The 16,142-nt window shown below is 41.9% G+C and overlaps 2 protein-coding genes across 2 annotated transcripts; one reads left to right on the forward strand and one right to left on the reverse strand.

The window, feature by feature from the left end:
* Positions 1–1,586: 1,586 nt before the first annotated feature.
* nckipsd (NCK interacting protein with SH3 domain) lies at positions 1,587–11,951 on the reverse strand. Its single transcript, XM_076267556.1, is given in 14 exon segments — positions 1,587–3,317; positions 3,557–3,729; positions 4,052–4,144; positions 4,547–4,675; positions 4,897–4,977; positions 5,251–5,389; positions 6,110–6,196; positions 7,542–7,712; positions 7,844–8,020; positions 8,022–8,407; positions 8,516–8,591; positions 8,815–9,025; positions 9,749–9,861; positions 11,426–11,951. Coding segments are annotated over 14 exon segments (2,232 nt in total). The 5' UTR covers positions 11,597–11,951; the 3' UTR covers positions 1,587–3,092.
* Positions 11,952–12,286: 335 nt separating this feature from the next.
* On the forward strand, positions 12,287–14,943 carry ndufaf3 (NADH:ubiquinone oxidoreductase complex assembly factor). The gene is made up of 5 exons (XM_076267557.1): positions 12,287–12,436; positions 12,742–12,937; positions 13,047–13,113; positions 13,251–13,351; positions 14,341–14,943. The coding sequence occupies exons 1-5, from the start codon at positions 12,345–12,347 to the stop codon at positions 14,434–14,436; spliced, it is 552 nt and encodes a 183-aa protein (XP_076123672.1). The 5' UTR covers positions 12,287–12,344; the 3' UTR covers positions 14,437–14,943.
* The last annotated feature ends 1,199 nt before the right edge of the window (positions 14,944–16,142 follow it).

Genomic DNA, 16,142 nt, shown 5'->3' on the forward strand with positions numbered 1-16,142 from the left:
TTATGTCTTTGACTTGTGGTCAAACTAAAAAATGTGGTCAGGGCTTTTAGAGAAAGCCTGAGAACGTTTTATAACTTGTAGCCTAGTCTTTTTATAACCTCAGACTCAAAAAGATGTGAGCATGTGCACGTATTTATTATGATGCTTAGACTGACAAATGTTGTATGTAGTTCAGATTTCATAAAGCCTGAATTGTTTTAAAACATTTTGGAGTATCAGGTGAGGTCCAATATGAAAATGGTGAATCTATTTGAAATAGTTTATAGATAGATAGATAGATACAATAAAATAATGTTAAATAAATAAATAGTCCAGATGAGTTTTGTGTTCAGAAGAAAAAATACAGTTTGAATTATCTATAAAAGGCAACATTTCACTTGAATTTTACATATAAAGGCAAAAGTAACTGAGAAAGACTAGCCTGCATCACCTGTCTATACCTTATATTCAACCCCATTTCCAAAAAAGGTTGGATAAGTAAGCTAAATTTATTTCTAAAGCACATTTACACGGCTTACACTGACCAAAGTGCTAGGCATTCAGCATTAATTGTTTGTTTCTAGATGTGCAAGCTGCCCATGTCATAATCACTAATGCACCCCCTACCATCACAGATGCTGGCTTTTGAACTGTGCAGCTGGTGCATTGCTTTTTAGTTAGTTAGTTGGTTATACAAGTTCATAGAGAAGGGAAGTATTTTTTGTATGTCGAAAGGAATTATTTCTGCCAGAAATCATTTTTCTTTTGGTGAAATGATAGTATCATGAAACCTGTTGTGCCTCAAAGAGAATGATGTGCATGAAATTTGAAATAATACTACATTGTATTATTTCAAATTTCATGCACATCATTCTCTTTGAGTTTGTTGTAAAAAAAAAAACGCTGCTGTTAAACAGCTTCTGAGACTCTGGAAACTTGAGGTTAGAGGAACAAGTTGGTCCCTTATAAGAACACTCTTCATTTCTGAGAAAAGAAAAGTAATAACCAGAGTTTAAAAAGGCGACAGTACTGGAGATAAATACAAACATGTGTAAATACATGTATACGTGTGTATATTTGAAATCAGGGGTACAGTCTCAGTTGTCAAATATCACGTCTGAGAAATTAAGTCATCTGGTCTTGTTTCCGAAGTTCTGAATCCAATTTCAGGTTGATTTTATTTTTCCTATATTATGAATAACAGTCAGTTATATTAAATCAATCTAATATGCAACATCTGTGCTTGATAACAGATATTTCCCCATCCCTGCCCTTACCAATTTCTTGTATATTATTAAGATCTTCCCTTTAGTAAAGGGTGTGATGTTGCCAGTTCTCTTATGGGGTCCTATGCTTCTTAAAGCATATGACAGATTTAGGGGTGATACTGGTATTGGTGATAACCATAATATTTCAAAATTAAACATCAATATCGTATTAATAAAACAAATATAATATCATAATGTTTTGATGATCAGTTCATTTGGTTGCCTTTTCACTACCCATTAAAGGTATAATCTGGAATAAAAACAACCTATAATAAAAAAGGTAAAAGAGTTTAAACTTTCATCACTTTGTAAAATAAGAGCAAACACAGACACATTCAGTACTGCTTGTTGAGAGATGACTGGCATTTTAATAGTTTGTAAACTTTAAGAAAATACAATTTGTTACCATCCCCCTTCTATGCCTTTCCAAAAAATTTCAAACAAGGGAAAATATACTATTATCATTAATCAAACTGCAACGCACACCCCTGGAAAACAGGACAAACATACCATGAAAGAACAAGTCATGATAACCAACACTCTCAACACAAATGTGCTAACACAAAACTAGGTAGCATACGTAGCCACTCACACAGACACATCTCAGTAACTGAATGGTCTCACACAGAAAAGCGTACTAGTTCCTGTTTTCCTTAAATACCGTGCTTTCAAGGGTGTTAATGTATGTGATGATGTTTGTTTTGTGAAAGTGTGGGTGTGTGGCTGTACCTAATAGCATCACAGTTATAATGCTGAACAAAGGGTGCCCTCAGGAACACAATGCTATAAGAACTGGGGGGGTAACAGGCAATTGGGTCATGTCCAAGTGAAGGTACATTACAGTATGCATTCTAATCACAATACAGTACCAGTATAGCTATCAATACAGAGAAAAAGCTGCAAGAGAGATGTCAGTTGAGGACAACAGAGAGGTAGAAATGGAGAGGAGTTATCTTGTCACATTATCTTGTTCTTGACAGGAGGACATTCCCTTTACATCAGCTGGCTGGTATTGCGAGAGCTTAAGTGCTTTAGGGGAGAGGAATAAGAACAGTTAATATGGCAAGTAGAGCGTTGCGAACTTCAGAATCAGAGGAAGTGTGTGCGTGTGTGTTAGGGTGGGCGAGAGAGGGAGATATGCATAGAGTGTGTATTTGTGCAAGCAGTGAGCACAAATGCGTGTTTCTGTCGGTTTGTGTTTCTATAAGGCTGAGCAAGTGGCTGCAAGTCATAGCTCTAGATATTTAGATATTAACCACAGGTTGCTATGGAAGCTATTTTCACCACAACAATATCAGTGAGCTCGCATTCAGCAATGCACCTCATTACCAAGACAGTGTTTTGTGTAGGCATGTTGAACTGGCTGCGACGAACACCTGCAGGGAAAGCGGAGACGCAATGAGAGCTTAACTTTTAATGCAGATAAAGGAAGCACAGCAGAGCATGAATCTCAGAGGAAGAAGGGAAACTGCAGTCTGGGTCCTGCATTTAGCAGAACATCCACATCTGGCACAAGCACTTTAAAAAATTGAATGATACGACTGCTCATGTCTCCTTTAATCTGACTGTTAATCATTCAAAGCATTCAATCCCATAGTATCAGTGGATATGATGAGCAAACTTGTCATTTCAAATTTGTATCAGATACATTTGAGATTTAGTGAGATTTAGTTATTATTGCATTAATCTAGTAAAAGGGATCACAGGGTAAGACTGATTTGTTTTTGTTCTGTCTGGTAAGTATGTTGTCATGGCACGCGATTTGGATGCCTCTCCAGGGGGAATAGACTGCAGTTTGCTCTGCCTTCCACCTGAGGCCGGTGCCTCCAGCCTCCCCTGGGGCTCTCAGCTCTTGCCCGCTGAGATCTGGGGGAACTCTCGGTAGATCTCCTGCACGATGAGCTTGTCCATTTGCCGGACATTGCTGGAGCCGTCGGCAGCCCCCATCTCGTCCTCCTCCCCGAGGATCCTCTGCAGCGCGGCACGCAGGTCATCCACGCGGTGCTGGTGCTCCAGGTAGTCAGTGGAGCGCATGATGGCGTGCATGAGAGACAGGTACTCCATCCTCAGCTGCACCCCAGAGATGGAGTGCAGATACAAGAGAGACATATGACGAGAAAGAGGGTTAAAAACAATGACATGCAGATGCATAATGCATTCCAATAAAATCATCAAGCTGCCAATCTACTTCATAACACAGCAGCATGACAAACATTTTCTGACGTTGCTTCTACGGTTTTGAACCGAGTATCTCAGTTGTACACCAGTATTAGCAAATCTCCAGTCTGTGACTTGAAGTATGAGCTCACCTTGTCTCCAGCTGACAGGTCAGAAATTTGACGGACACAGATGTCGATCATCACCATCATGTCGGTGCGGTAGAAGATCTGGGCGGACTCTTGGTTAGCGAACACATCCTGAAGGAACTTGAGCACTGAATGCGGAGCAGGAGGTTCATGCTTGAACACACACACAGGGTCATCTGCGTGGGGAAGGCACAGGACATAAATGTGAAATAGTCGCTTCAATTATTTTATTTGAATTTGAGCCATAGTTCGTATTTGAGCTGTCCAGTCCCACTGTAGGATAGGTCTCATTCATGGCAGAATGCAGCAAGTGGTAAAAATGTATTGTCTCAAAGACCAAAGTCCAAGCGTTCAGTGGCATTCAAATCTGTGACATCTAGGTAGCAATTTTAAAGTGGATTGCAAATATAGACCCTTTATTGGAAATCTTTGATGTTAAAAACAGACAAGGGACAAGTTGTAAAGTGGTAATAAGCAGGTGGTACAATTCTAACTCACCCCCTCGGTTTAGCAGCAGTAGTATTTTCTCTGTCAGTATCTTCACATTGGGTTTCGTGATCAGGGTCTTCATGACCATATTATTGGCTGGCACTACGAAGGAAACAGTATAGGTTCATAGATGCTAAACAGTAGCACTGAAATCAAATCAAACATGATATAGATACATAATCCACTACATTCATCTGAATACAACTGGGATTGCAGTCCACACTATGAGGGTACATTAAAATGAAAACTTTGTCACAAATTACTTGTTATCAGTTAGCACTGCTAGTGTAACTATAGACAGTGGATAGTGTTGTGCGGACACAGCAAATCTCATTCCCGACACCTTAAGCCTCCTTGCTCACACCCTCGCATCCCACATTCATCTGGGCTTGTGAATCTGAGTCCAGGGACAGGCTGTGCTTGTCTACACATGCAGGTTACCCAAGTCAGTGGATTTATCCGCCTCACCGGCTTGGTCACATGTATCGGTCTTTCTCTCCTCACCGCTCAGATGCAAATTGAAGGCCAGAACCAGGTTGATGAAGAGGTCTGGCAGCTGTTCAGTGGGGTCTGAGGGTAGGCCATCCTCAATAACATCCAGGAGGAACTGCATAAAGTCACTGTTCAAATGCTCTGTAGGAAACAAGATGGACACAGAGGGTTCCAACTGCTGACTGACACTTGCTCAAATATACAACTATTCACTTAACTCATAAATGAATATCAGCAGCATTCAATTCAAAGAAAGGAACATCTCAGATCACTGAAATAGCAGATCAGAAGAGCATTTCAACTAGAAGATCTGACATTTAAAGCTTCATCTGTTTGTGAGCTACAAATGATTTTGGACTTACCATAATGGTGATAAGGTACCTGCTCCCCCATACAGAAGATCATGGAGAGTACCAATGCCGTGTAACACATCTTCTGATGCTCTGGGAATAACAGGAGGGAAAGAAGAATTCAAGCAAATCAGACACTGAAGTTTTCAGACTTAAAGCACTTAAAACTGTTGTTATATCTCATTATTCCATGTTACATATACATGTAGTTAAATCATTTCTTAATTATAATCTTATGTATAATATGAATCTATAATCTCATGCAGAATGACAAAATACACAGAGTTTACAGTCCTCATAAGCCTGTCAGAGTGAACTGAAAACGATGGCATGATATCTGCATGATTCGTGCGGTTGAGTTCTCACCCTGTGTGTCAGTCTGCAGGTCGCGGGCCAGCTCCATGGGCAGGATGGAGTTAAGCAGCGTGGAGATGAGAGCAGCGTCCAGGCCACACACGGCCCCAAACACCTTCAGCAGCAGCAGCCGCAGAGACACGCGGTGCTCCTGGACACACAGCAAGTCAACACAGTGGCATCAGGAAAGGGCTACAGGGAGTTTTTCTGGTTGAAAATCAGTGAAAAGGGTCTACAGGAAACAACATGAAGTTTCATGAGAACACTGGCAAACACTGAGCCAAGTTCATTCTTAACTGTTTATGGAGGATGATTTAGGAGAGTTTGTGGTATTAGCATATTTTCTCACACTTAAAAGTTCTCCTTGAGGTGGAAAGAAAAAATAAGTGTAGTTGTGGTCATATACTGTACAATTTATCTGCAGATTTCCTCCGTCATATACAAATTATCTGCAGATTTCCTCTGTCATATACAAATTATCTGCAGATTTCCTCCGTCATATACAAATTATCTGCAGATTTCCTTTGTCATATACAATTTATCTGCAGATTTCCTCCGTCATATATAAATTATCTGCAGATTTCCTCCGTCATATACAATTTATCTGCAGATTTCCTCCGTTATATACAAATTATCTGCAGATTTCCTTTGTCATATACAAATTTGTCAATTTATCTGCAGAACTGCTTTAGAAAAAGTAGTTCTATCTTCTTCACTGAATAATAGAATTTTAACATAGGTAAGACTACATACCAATTACTCTGTTTGCCAGACTGTTATCCTGTCATTGACCACTGACCATCATCCACATACTCAAGTACAGCTTGTTTTATTGAAAACGAAGAGTAAAGTAAAATAAATATCTGCTCACCATCTGGTAATATGAGACAAGAGACATCACAGGCTCTGAATGGTTGACCCTACACATCCTCTTGCACACCTCCGGGTCTGCATCCGTCTGACATGAAACAGAAAATAAGCCAATAGCATCAGAGGTTGAACATGGGAGGCACATACTGATTTTACACATGGGATTTTATTACATTGTATTAGATGAAATAACAATTCCTTGTCTATAAAGAATGAAAACTAGTGCTGTCTGGTGCAAGTCAAAGCAAGTGGAAGTGCAATAGGATGAGGATCAACTGTAGGCAACCTCTGGGGCCGGTTTCACAAAAATAGACTTTGACTATGGCTTAGATATAGTAGATAGGCAGACATCTAAATTAAACCGTTGCACAAAGTTTAGTTCTTGACTATCTTAAGTAGGTCTATGCAATGTAGTGCAATGAACCAACTAAGCTCAATTTTACCCAAGCAGAACATGGTCAAACAAGATGAACAGGGCACATATGTCTTTACAAATGGCACTTCAGCTATGGTATTTTCATCTTCTACAATTTATAGGTCTTCTTTTAATGTTTTTGTTTTAGATAAAAACAACCCCGACTCTAGAATAGTCTACCTACCCACATTAAGTTCTCTCCCACCACTGTTTTAAGTCTAACTTAAAGACTTTCCTTTTTTCCAAGCTTTTAATATGCCATATTGCCAGGAAAAGGTGAAACGGTCTAACTTGCATTTGACTATTATAAAAATTAAGACTGGTCTAACACTATAGACTAGTCTAAAACAGCTTTGTGAAACCGGCTCCCAATCTTGAAAGCTTGACTTTATATAATGTCTAATTAATAATTATTGGTAATTTAACCAGAATCAGCCTGTGGAATGATATGTGAAACAACCAGCTTTATACTGCTCTAGAAATAACAGTTGTGTGAGTGGGACAAAACCCTGAAACCGGCGACTTTTTTAGCATACACAAATATGTGACAACCTATGGCATTTTTGAGCTGTCGTTTGAGGCTAAAGGTGATGATACAGGGGGCAATCTTTTGAGCACTGTTGCTGGGCCACCACATAATTAATTCTACACATCTGATCAGGCGATCATGAAAATTTGCCTACCCATGATTAAAGTTCTCCAGACAAAAACTGTTACCTAATATCAATGGGAACATACCAAAACCATGATAATCAGTACCACTGCCCAGCAACATTGCTCAAAAAGTTGCCACATGTATCATCAACTTTGACAAAACATAAGATCCGGGGCAGAAGAGGTTCCAGGGCCACACAGTAAATATGGCCTCCAGGCACAATGACTTTGAGTCCAAAGAAAAAAAGGCCAGCTATAATCATTCAATGTTCAAATCTGCCTTCTGAATAGTATGCAAATCTAACATTTCAGATCACAGTTTGACTGCGCCTGTAAGAAACGGTAAGCTCTGTTTGTCCCTTACTAGGATCTGTAGGAGCTCCTCCAGGTATCCAGCTATGACGGCATGGTCCTCATGCAGAGCCCAGCTGCGCTGCTGCGAGTCGTCACGGTGACGATCCAGATCTCCAAAGATCACCTCCAGGCGCTTCTCATCGTGGCACACTTGCCCCTGTGGCAAGGCTGTGCCCAAATCCTGGAGGACAGGGGACAAAATTAGCATAGAGTGAAAACGTCAAGGGTGATTCTTTCCAGTGATTCCAGTGATTGAAGTGTGATTTATTAACTCCAGGACAAACATTTTTTTCGAACATGAGGGGAGCTAACCTTGCTCTCCACCAATGAGATGAGGATTTGCTCCAGAGTCGAGGCTGCCTGGGGTATGGTGCTTTGCAGGTGGCCAACAACCACACCCACAGCCACACGAGAAAGCTCATAACTAAGGCCTGTGTTTTTACGGACGAGCTCGATGAGTTCTGCCCCTGTTGTCATGGGCACAGGATCGATCTGACTTAGTGGGACTTCCTGGGGGAGTTAAAGACACTGGGGGTGGGGCCAAGGGCCACTCCGCCTCTGCAGGCTCCTGATTGGCTGACACTGGAGCTGGAGGGGGAGGTGGCTGAGGCTGTGGAGCAGGTCCTTTCTTGGATGGACCTGGTTGTGGGGACAGGCTAGGCTGGGGCTGCTCCACTGGAGGAGGAGGGACCTTGGCACGGGTGGGCACCGGAGGTGGAGTACCAGCCACACTGGGCAGACTTACGTCCGAAGACACCACAGAGTGCGTGGAACCAGAATCTAATGAGATGGAGCTACTGGACGGGGAAACTCCCCTCGGAGAAGCCTTGGTGGAACCTTGACCTGTAGAAGACACTCGAGAGATGGTGTCTGGCTCTGTTACAAAAAAGGAAACAGACAGAAAAAAATGCAGCAAGAGACCGTATCATATCTGAGACACCAACCAGTGGGAAACGAGTGAAAGTGTATATATCATCTGCCAACCTGTTCGCCGAGTCTCTCTTCGCTTCTCGGGTGGGGGTGGGGTTGTTGGTGCTGCTCGACGAGGCTGAGGAGGCACCTATAGGACAAAGGGAATACAAAAAGGAGTTGGGATGAGAGACTCAAAGACTGGAGTACATGGAGATGAAAACACACATCATATAACGGCAGTGTGGAACATCTCAGTGTAGAAATATCAGATGGGTTGAAAGGGTGCACTTTATCATCATCATGACACACAGACAAAATGAGGCTTGACAGAAAAGGCTGTTATGGAAGCATATGGGTGCTTCTTGGGGAACCTGATAGAATCCCGGATCTCCTGGCATCCTGTCAGGGGGCTCTGCTATTGGCTCGCTGGCCTGGCGTCCATAAGGTCGGTTAAGCCCATTGGGCAGCGGAGGCGTGTGGCTGAGCGACAGGTCACTGGCAGAGGAGGGGAGAGCCTGCTTGTGGCTGGATGGAGTGGGGCTTCGCCGGGAGAGGATTTCCTTTCTGTGATGTATCAACTTCCTGATATCATACGCAGAGAAGGCAGAAGCAAACAAAAAGTAATGTTTTCCTGACATTACTGTCAAGGTGACAGAGACAAATGAGGAATTGGATGGAGACAGGAAAAACGATGGAAGTTCCTGTCACATGACAAACTCATACCACTTCAGAAGGAGAAACAAAACAACCTTGTAATATCTATGTGTAATATTACTGTCAATAATTACAAACATTGAGTCAATGAGATATGAATGTTGTGTCCATAACCCTCACTGGACTTGAATCTGTGCATATCTGCAAACCAAAACTTCTGTCTCCATCAATATCTCTGATCAGAACCCTTCTTCATACCACCCACAGTAAAAGTAGCCACAAATGATGCTGCATTTCCCTAGGCCTAGCACATGAAATGTGGTCTAGCTCATAAAGCAAGCAAAAATTGTGGCAACTAGGCCCCAGCTGTGGCACAACTGGCTGGGGCACCTGCACCGTACACCGGCGACCCGGGTTCGATTCCCGCCCTGTGGTCCTTTCCGGATCCCACCCCTGCTCTCTCTCCCATTCGCTTCCTGTCACTATCATTAAAGGCATAAAAAGGCCAAAAAAATATACTTATGGCAACTAGCTTCATTACTAGTAATTCTCTTACGGATTCAGTGAGGGTGGTCAGAGCCACGTGTATAACGGGTGTACATGTGTTCAAGTCCAGGTGTGATTGTTTAGTGTGTGCAAATATGAACCCACTGGAGCACATCTCTCTGCTCTAAGTTGTATTTGCCTCCATTCTTCATGGCCACATTGTGGATGCCTTCTATTGCTCTGTCAATTGACTGCAAGACCTCATCCTGCTCTGGAGCCTGCAGAAGAGATATGGAAGGTGACAGGGAGAGAGAGAGAGACGAGAGGATGGAGAGAAGGACGAAAGAAGACTTGAATTTTACGTATCCAAACGTAACACCATATGGGACACCATCAAGAAACAGTGTGAAAAAAACAAACAGCAAATTCTGCCTGGGAGGAGATGGGACCTCAGGCGGAAGAATCTGGGGCAGTTATCTAACAGCAGGGACTGTCAGCCATCAGAGAGATGCCAACACGACCAGGCTGCACTATGGGGACAAAAGCATTATGCCAAACTCAAAAGCTGCATTTGAGGAGACAAAGAGGGACAACAGGACATGACCAGACCTGCTCTAAAATATGAGACTAATGCAAAGAACATGTAGGTGATAAGCTACTCAAGTTAATATCATTAGCATCAAGTAATGGTTGACAGACAACAGTAACTTCAGAAGATGATCTAAAACAACTAGAGAAGACAACCATAACTATGAATTTACAATGGGCCCATAAACAGGGAAGGAATGTAGTTGTTTTACAGATTTTGCATGCAAAGTAAAGGAGGGCTGTGTCAACTAGAAAGGGGTAGCTCAGACATCCAAGAGCATGACTCACATGCCAAAGATCTCTTGTGTCCTGGTGCCAATTACAACAGGAGAGGAAAAAGACAGACAAGGTTGATCACTGCAGTGACGCAAAAACAATATCTGCCTAACCACTGGACTGCCTCATCAATTCTCTAACTGGTCAAGGAATGCAAACCCAACAGTAGGGATATTGTTGCTGTGTGAACATGGAAAAGAATAATGACAAATACGTCACTGAACAAAATGTTAAGAGACAGATAATGAGCTAATATAATCAGTTGAGAGTGGTTTTCAATAGGTCAAAAAGATTAATTTAATTGATGAATGGCTGGGTTGCGTTGTAAGAGGCAGGTGGCTAACTTGATTTAATGCTGCTTGAGCTGAATTTTAAATAAACGTGACTAATCCTTTTGTGCTCACAGTTTGCCCCACTCCTGGGTCACTTTCGGATCCTATCGGATCCCGGACCCATCATGGGATATTTTGTGCGCATGACTCAGAGGGCAAATGCGCGGAAACAAATTAATGCATTTTGGCTGATTTGGCTGCTGCATCAACCCCTCCAGCTGGCATATCGACCTGCAGCCAAGCCCATCTTCTTCGCATCACTTTGCCCTACACACAGCAGTATCCAGTGTATTTCATAAACCCCAGCCAATCTGATTAGGTCAGGCACTGGGCATTCTCCGTGTTTATAACGTAGCCTACGATGTAGGCTTTTACCATTTTAAAGGGAACACCATGACTGTTGCAACAGAGCAGGCGACCTCCTCTACGCCCCATGCTCGACATTTGCGATTCTAGCACAAGCACAAGCACCCGCCCGGCACAGTCCGTATGACATTTCGAAAACAAGGCAGTAGCCTAGATTAGACATTACAGGCACATTTAGGCAGACAAGCACATCATAGCACAAAAAATCACGGATTCGTCGTAAACGTTCCCTGATTACACTCGGCCTGCTATACTACATAAAGGTATATAAAGGACTAACCTGAACTTTCTCGATGTAAGAGGCAGGTATATAGCCGGTCTCCCCGGAGCTGCAGCGAGATCCGAGCCACCAGTGTTTGTTACTGCGTTCCAAGATCAAAAAGCTTTCTCCAGCCGCGAAGTGGAGAGAGTTGGGCTCCGAGGATCGAAAGGCGTAAAGAGACTTGTACATAGCGAATAAATCTCTTGTCAGTAGAGATCCTAGATAATTTGATAATTTAAATATCAAGTCGTCCTTTAAGACCTCAATTAAGTATAACTATTGGGTAAGACACAGATACTGTACATATTCTGCAACCTTTCTTAATAGTGATGACTACCACTGATCCAACTTAAGACTCTCTTGTGCAGTAAACACTGTAGGGGGCGCGCACGTAAAGCAACCAACATAGGCACGCCCCTCTGGAATCCAGACCAAATAATCAACGATTGGAAAATGATAATGACATTTTTGTTTCATTTCACTTGTTTTGATCGCCCGTTATATGTTGTCCGACAAACGATTCAGTTATAAATTGATTTAAAATAGAAAATATCAAATTAAATATGCGCATGATTACCTGAATAATTTGATGCTGCATTGATAAATACCGTTCAGACATAACTAAGAGAAAACTACACATTCCATCATTTTATTAGATTCTTTTTACTGTTATATTTAATCTGATTGTGCTCATTTTCAGGAAGCAACTTCAGGATGCCTCATTGCCATATTTATCAGATAGATGTTAAAAAAAATGCCAGGTATCGTTTCCATGCTGGAATACGAGAGATTAGGCTACGTTAGCTCCTCTATTTGATAGCTTGAACAGACCGGAAGTAAAGGTGGAACGCGTGTGTGCCTGGTGTGCAACGTGAAATGTAATCCCCCTCCACAGTACCGGTGAAGCTAAAGCTTGCACAACAGAGAGAAGTGCGTAATGATGGCTCTCCGAACGTGTGCTAGAGTACTCTATCGGGGATCCATACATGGCTTACGACTGAGCCCCAGGGCATCATCTTTTCTACAAAGGTATGTGTGTATTTCTTTCTTGCTTTCTCTGTGACATTATGTGGGTACCCTCCTTGTGACGGCTAGTTGACGTGAACTTACATCCACTTTGTGGTAATCAGGGTGACCTCTGTCGGGAAGACTCTGTTGATGCTCAGCCAGATTAAACCAAAATAATATTAGGGTGTAGGTCTGATGACATGTAGGCATATATTGTGTATTTGTGTTAAAAAAAAATCACATTTTATGATTAATGTGTGTCTTTGTTTGGACCTTTTTTTTAAAAAAAGGTGAGAATAGGCCTAAGTTGTGTAGTGGTTTTACAGTCCTCCCCTAGTTCGTGGCCACAGGCTTGGCCCTGCTGATGATGAGCTGTACCAGAAGACAACGGTCTCTGTGATGCAGAAAGAACAGGGTGGTGGGGCTATGATCTACAGCTATAGCCCCCGGGGTTTCAACATTGATGGGAACCGTGTGATTGGACCCTGTGCTGTCATTCCCCCAGCCATCCTCCAGTGGAATGTAGGTGATTTCCATTTCAGCTAAATATTTCAGATGCATGTCTCTCTTTTTTTTTTTTGTCAGCTACATATTCTCAACCCTTTGCTTGTTCCTCTCTGTCCTTGTGTAGGTTGGCAGTTATAAAGACATCACGATTGAGAGCTTGGCATTGTTCTACATGATTGAACCCCGAATTGGTAAGACACATGTATTGAAATATTGAACATGTCTTTGTGCCATGCATTCACTCTCTTTTGGTTGCATATATCCTTCATGTTCAGCATCAACCTGGGTTGTATGTGCTGATGGCACGTGTTGTCATGTCTCTTTTCAGAAGTGCTGGTCCTTGGCACGGGGGGACGAGTGGAGAGGATTGACCCAGAGATTCTAAAAGTTCTAAGGAAGAAAGGCATAGCAGTAGAGGTGCAGGATACGGTGAGGCCCTTGTCTGGCTTTCACCAGACGGCAGATCAGGCTGGGTTCACCCAGCCTAGTGAGGCCTGTTTCCCCTTGACCATGAATGCATGCTGACCTTCATTAATTCCCTCTTAAGTCATCCCTGAATCGTCCACACAAACTCAATTGATAAGTAATGCTAGCAAAAGGTGTAGCTTAAGCCAGTGACATATTTTTGGCTTCTGTGTGTAGTCACCTGAGGCTAGGCATGCTGACCCAAAATGGGGTAACAGTGTTTCCCACAGAATTTAATTCTATTTGTGGTGGTAGATGATGGGGGGGGGGGGGGGATTGCAGAATGCAATGCAATGCAAACTTGAATGCAACAGTTTTGAACAAATCTGTGCAGCATGGTTATGATGCCAACAATTGTTAATGTTTTCTTTAAACACGCATGAGGTTTGTTGAGACAAGGAGAGACTGTGAATAGGTGCACATAGCTACAATGAAAGGAATTCGTCCAATTTAAGTAGTACATAGAAAATCATTGTCTGGTGGTCAAAGTTGATATTGTGGTGGGCCGCCACAAATAAGTCAATGTATGGGAAACACTGGGGTAAGAATTGAAAAACATGTAGGAGGAGCTTACTGAAGAAGTGTTGTCTTTCTTAAAAGTTCCACTTTCAAGAATTATCTAGTTCAACACATTTGTACAGACATTCAGATGATGATCCAGTTTGTCTTTATCTCTCACATTTCTTGATTTGATTCTTTGTTCATAAGACTACAAGAGATGCTTCCTCTGATACTATTCCTGCGGCTAGCTGTTTTACATCTAATTGCCAATGGCAAAAATAGCACATCTAAACATTGCCCTTCTACTTTTTTACAATCATCTTCACATCAGCCTAAACTGTAATTCCTATCTCTGAGGATAACAGAGATTTCATCAGTGCATACTCAACGAAGGATGATTTATTCATGTGAGGTTTTGTTGAGAAGTGACATTATCTGCTGTCTTTCTGCAGGCAAATGCATGTGCTACCTTCAACTTCCTGAGCAGTGAGCGGAGGATCACTGCGGCCGCCCTTATCCCTCCCCCTGTCAGCACAGAGCTGGAGTAGGTCTGCCGTCACAGCGTGGGCGCTATGAGAATGTCTAGCAGGAGGAGGTCGCACAGACGCCTGAGAGACCTCTGGAGGAGTTCCAGTAAGTGCTTGGAGGTGGTTCTCAGACTCTGATGAGGAGAAACTGAGGCTTGTTTGAAAGGCTGGAAAATCAACCCGTCCTACCTTCACAAAACGGTTCTTTTGAAATCTGACATGTTTGCATGTTGCAATCATACACATGGGTTCAGTAGCCACACACAGCCTGCTAGAAGGTGTAAGTGTGTTAATGCCATTCCACATGAAAGCAATAGTGGAACATTTGAGTTAAGATGATTTATTTTGGATATGACTGTGGAAGAGTGTATCAGAAAGAGAGTTAATAAATTGTGGTCTTTATTTGGGTATGTTTATATCCAAGTGTTTATGTGTGAGTATGAGAGGACATTTTGCTCTACTGTATGAATGAATTGTATAGATACTGTGTTCAAATATGTTTAATAAAGTGATATATTTAAGTGTCAAGTGTGATTTAGCAGTGATGATAACAGTCATGATAATGCACCATTTTGGTGTTATTATTGTTCTTACTTATGTGTCTCAATCCATAACCATGATTGACTAAGGTTTCAGGATAGAGGTACTTGTGATATGGGCAACAGAACATGCTATGTCTTTAGGGGCCATGATTTTAACTACAAATCTAAAATAGCCTTTGTACAGCACAGGGAAATGTATACTTCTACACAGGAATATAAACAGGGATGATTGGAAATTAGATGAACTTTCAAACTTGTGTTCATCAGTAGCAACAGAGTTGACCTCATTACAGATAAAAAATATCAACAAAATAATTGTGATGAAACATAAACTGTTTTACAGATCACCAAATACGTAGTATTTATAATCAGTCATAAGAGCCCAGTGCATACGATTGCAAGACTATGGTGTTGTCAGTGTGTCTGCAAGGGGAGGGGATGAACGAATGTGGAAAGGCTCTTATCTGCATCTCAGGCGTTGATTTGCTGCAGTCTGTGTATGTATAATCTGTCAGCAGTAGTGGTGATTACTGACCTTCACTTGGATAAGTAATCTTCATTAATCTCTCTTAATGTCAGTCTGTTACGCACTCCTCTCCTGCACTGTTTTCCCATTCACTTGCTTTCACACAACCTCTCCCTCATACAGTAATGCCACACACAAACACCAGCAATCTCATTAAAACACAGGAGTATTGCGTTTGTCATGATGCAATTTCTTCTGCAGTGTCCTCTCCACAAGGACATAAGGATTGGCCCTAATACTTTGCTCTGTTCATGTTTCCCCCACATACTCATTCTCTGCAAAAACACACTGTTAACAGAGAATAGACTTGTTCATACAGTACACATGCACAATACTGATAGTATACTGAACCACTGTTGATATGCATAGACACGATAAGATGAGCCTTGCATGCTATGCATGCAGCTATATGTCCATGTTTATAGTTTCTCCAGTTACACATGCCCTCAGACAATGTGATTGCATTTGACTGACTTTATTAGAGTAGTCATCTAACATAATATTAAAAAAGGAATACATGTAAATTATTGATGAAAATAACAGTCATACACAGCCAAGTACACCATGAACGCCATGTAAATATACAGGAGAGGTGTAGTGGACATTGTAATGTTTTTCATTTGTAAAATTAGCATATGTCAACATTTAGTGGATAGTGT

The sequence above is a fragment of the Alosa pseudoharengus genome, unplaced genomic scaffold (genome assembly GCF_046254945.1).
Source record: "Alosa pseudoharengus isolate Yale_2024_CS ecotype anadromous, Long Island Sound unplaced genomic scaffold, YU_APseudo_1.1 YU_APseudo_1.1_scf_5, whole genome shotgun sequence".
Lineage (NCBI taxonomy): Eukaryota > Metazoa > Chordata > Actinopteri > Clupeiformes > Clupeidae > Alosa > Alosa pseudoharengus.

Coding starts and splice junctions, on each gene's coding strand:
- ndufaf3 (XM_076267557.1), top strand. CDS start 12,345: ATGATGGCTCTCCGAACGTGTGCTAGAGTACTCTATCGGGGATCCATA. Junction 12,938..13,046: donor CAGCCATCCTCCAGTGGAAT/GTAGGTGATTTC, acceptor GTCCTTGTGTAG/GTTGGCAGTTATAAAGACAT. Junction 13,114..13,250: donor CATGATTGAACCCCGAATTG/GTAAGACACATG, acceptor GTCTCTTTTCAG/AAGTGCTGGTCCTTGGCACG.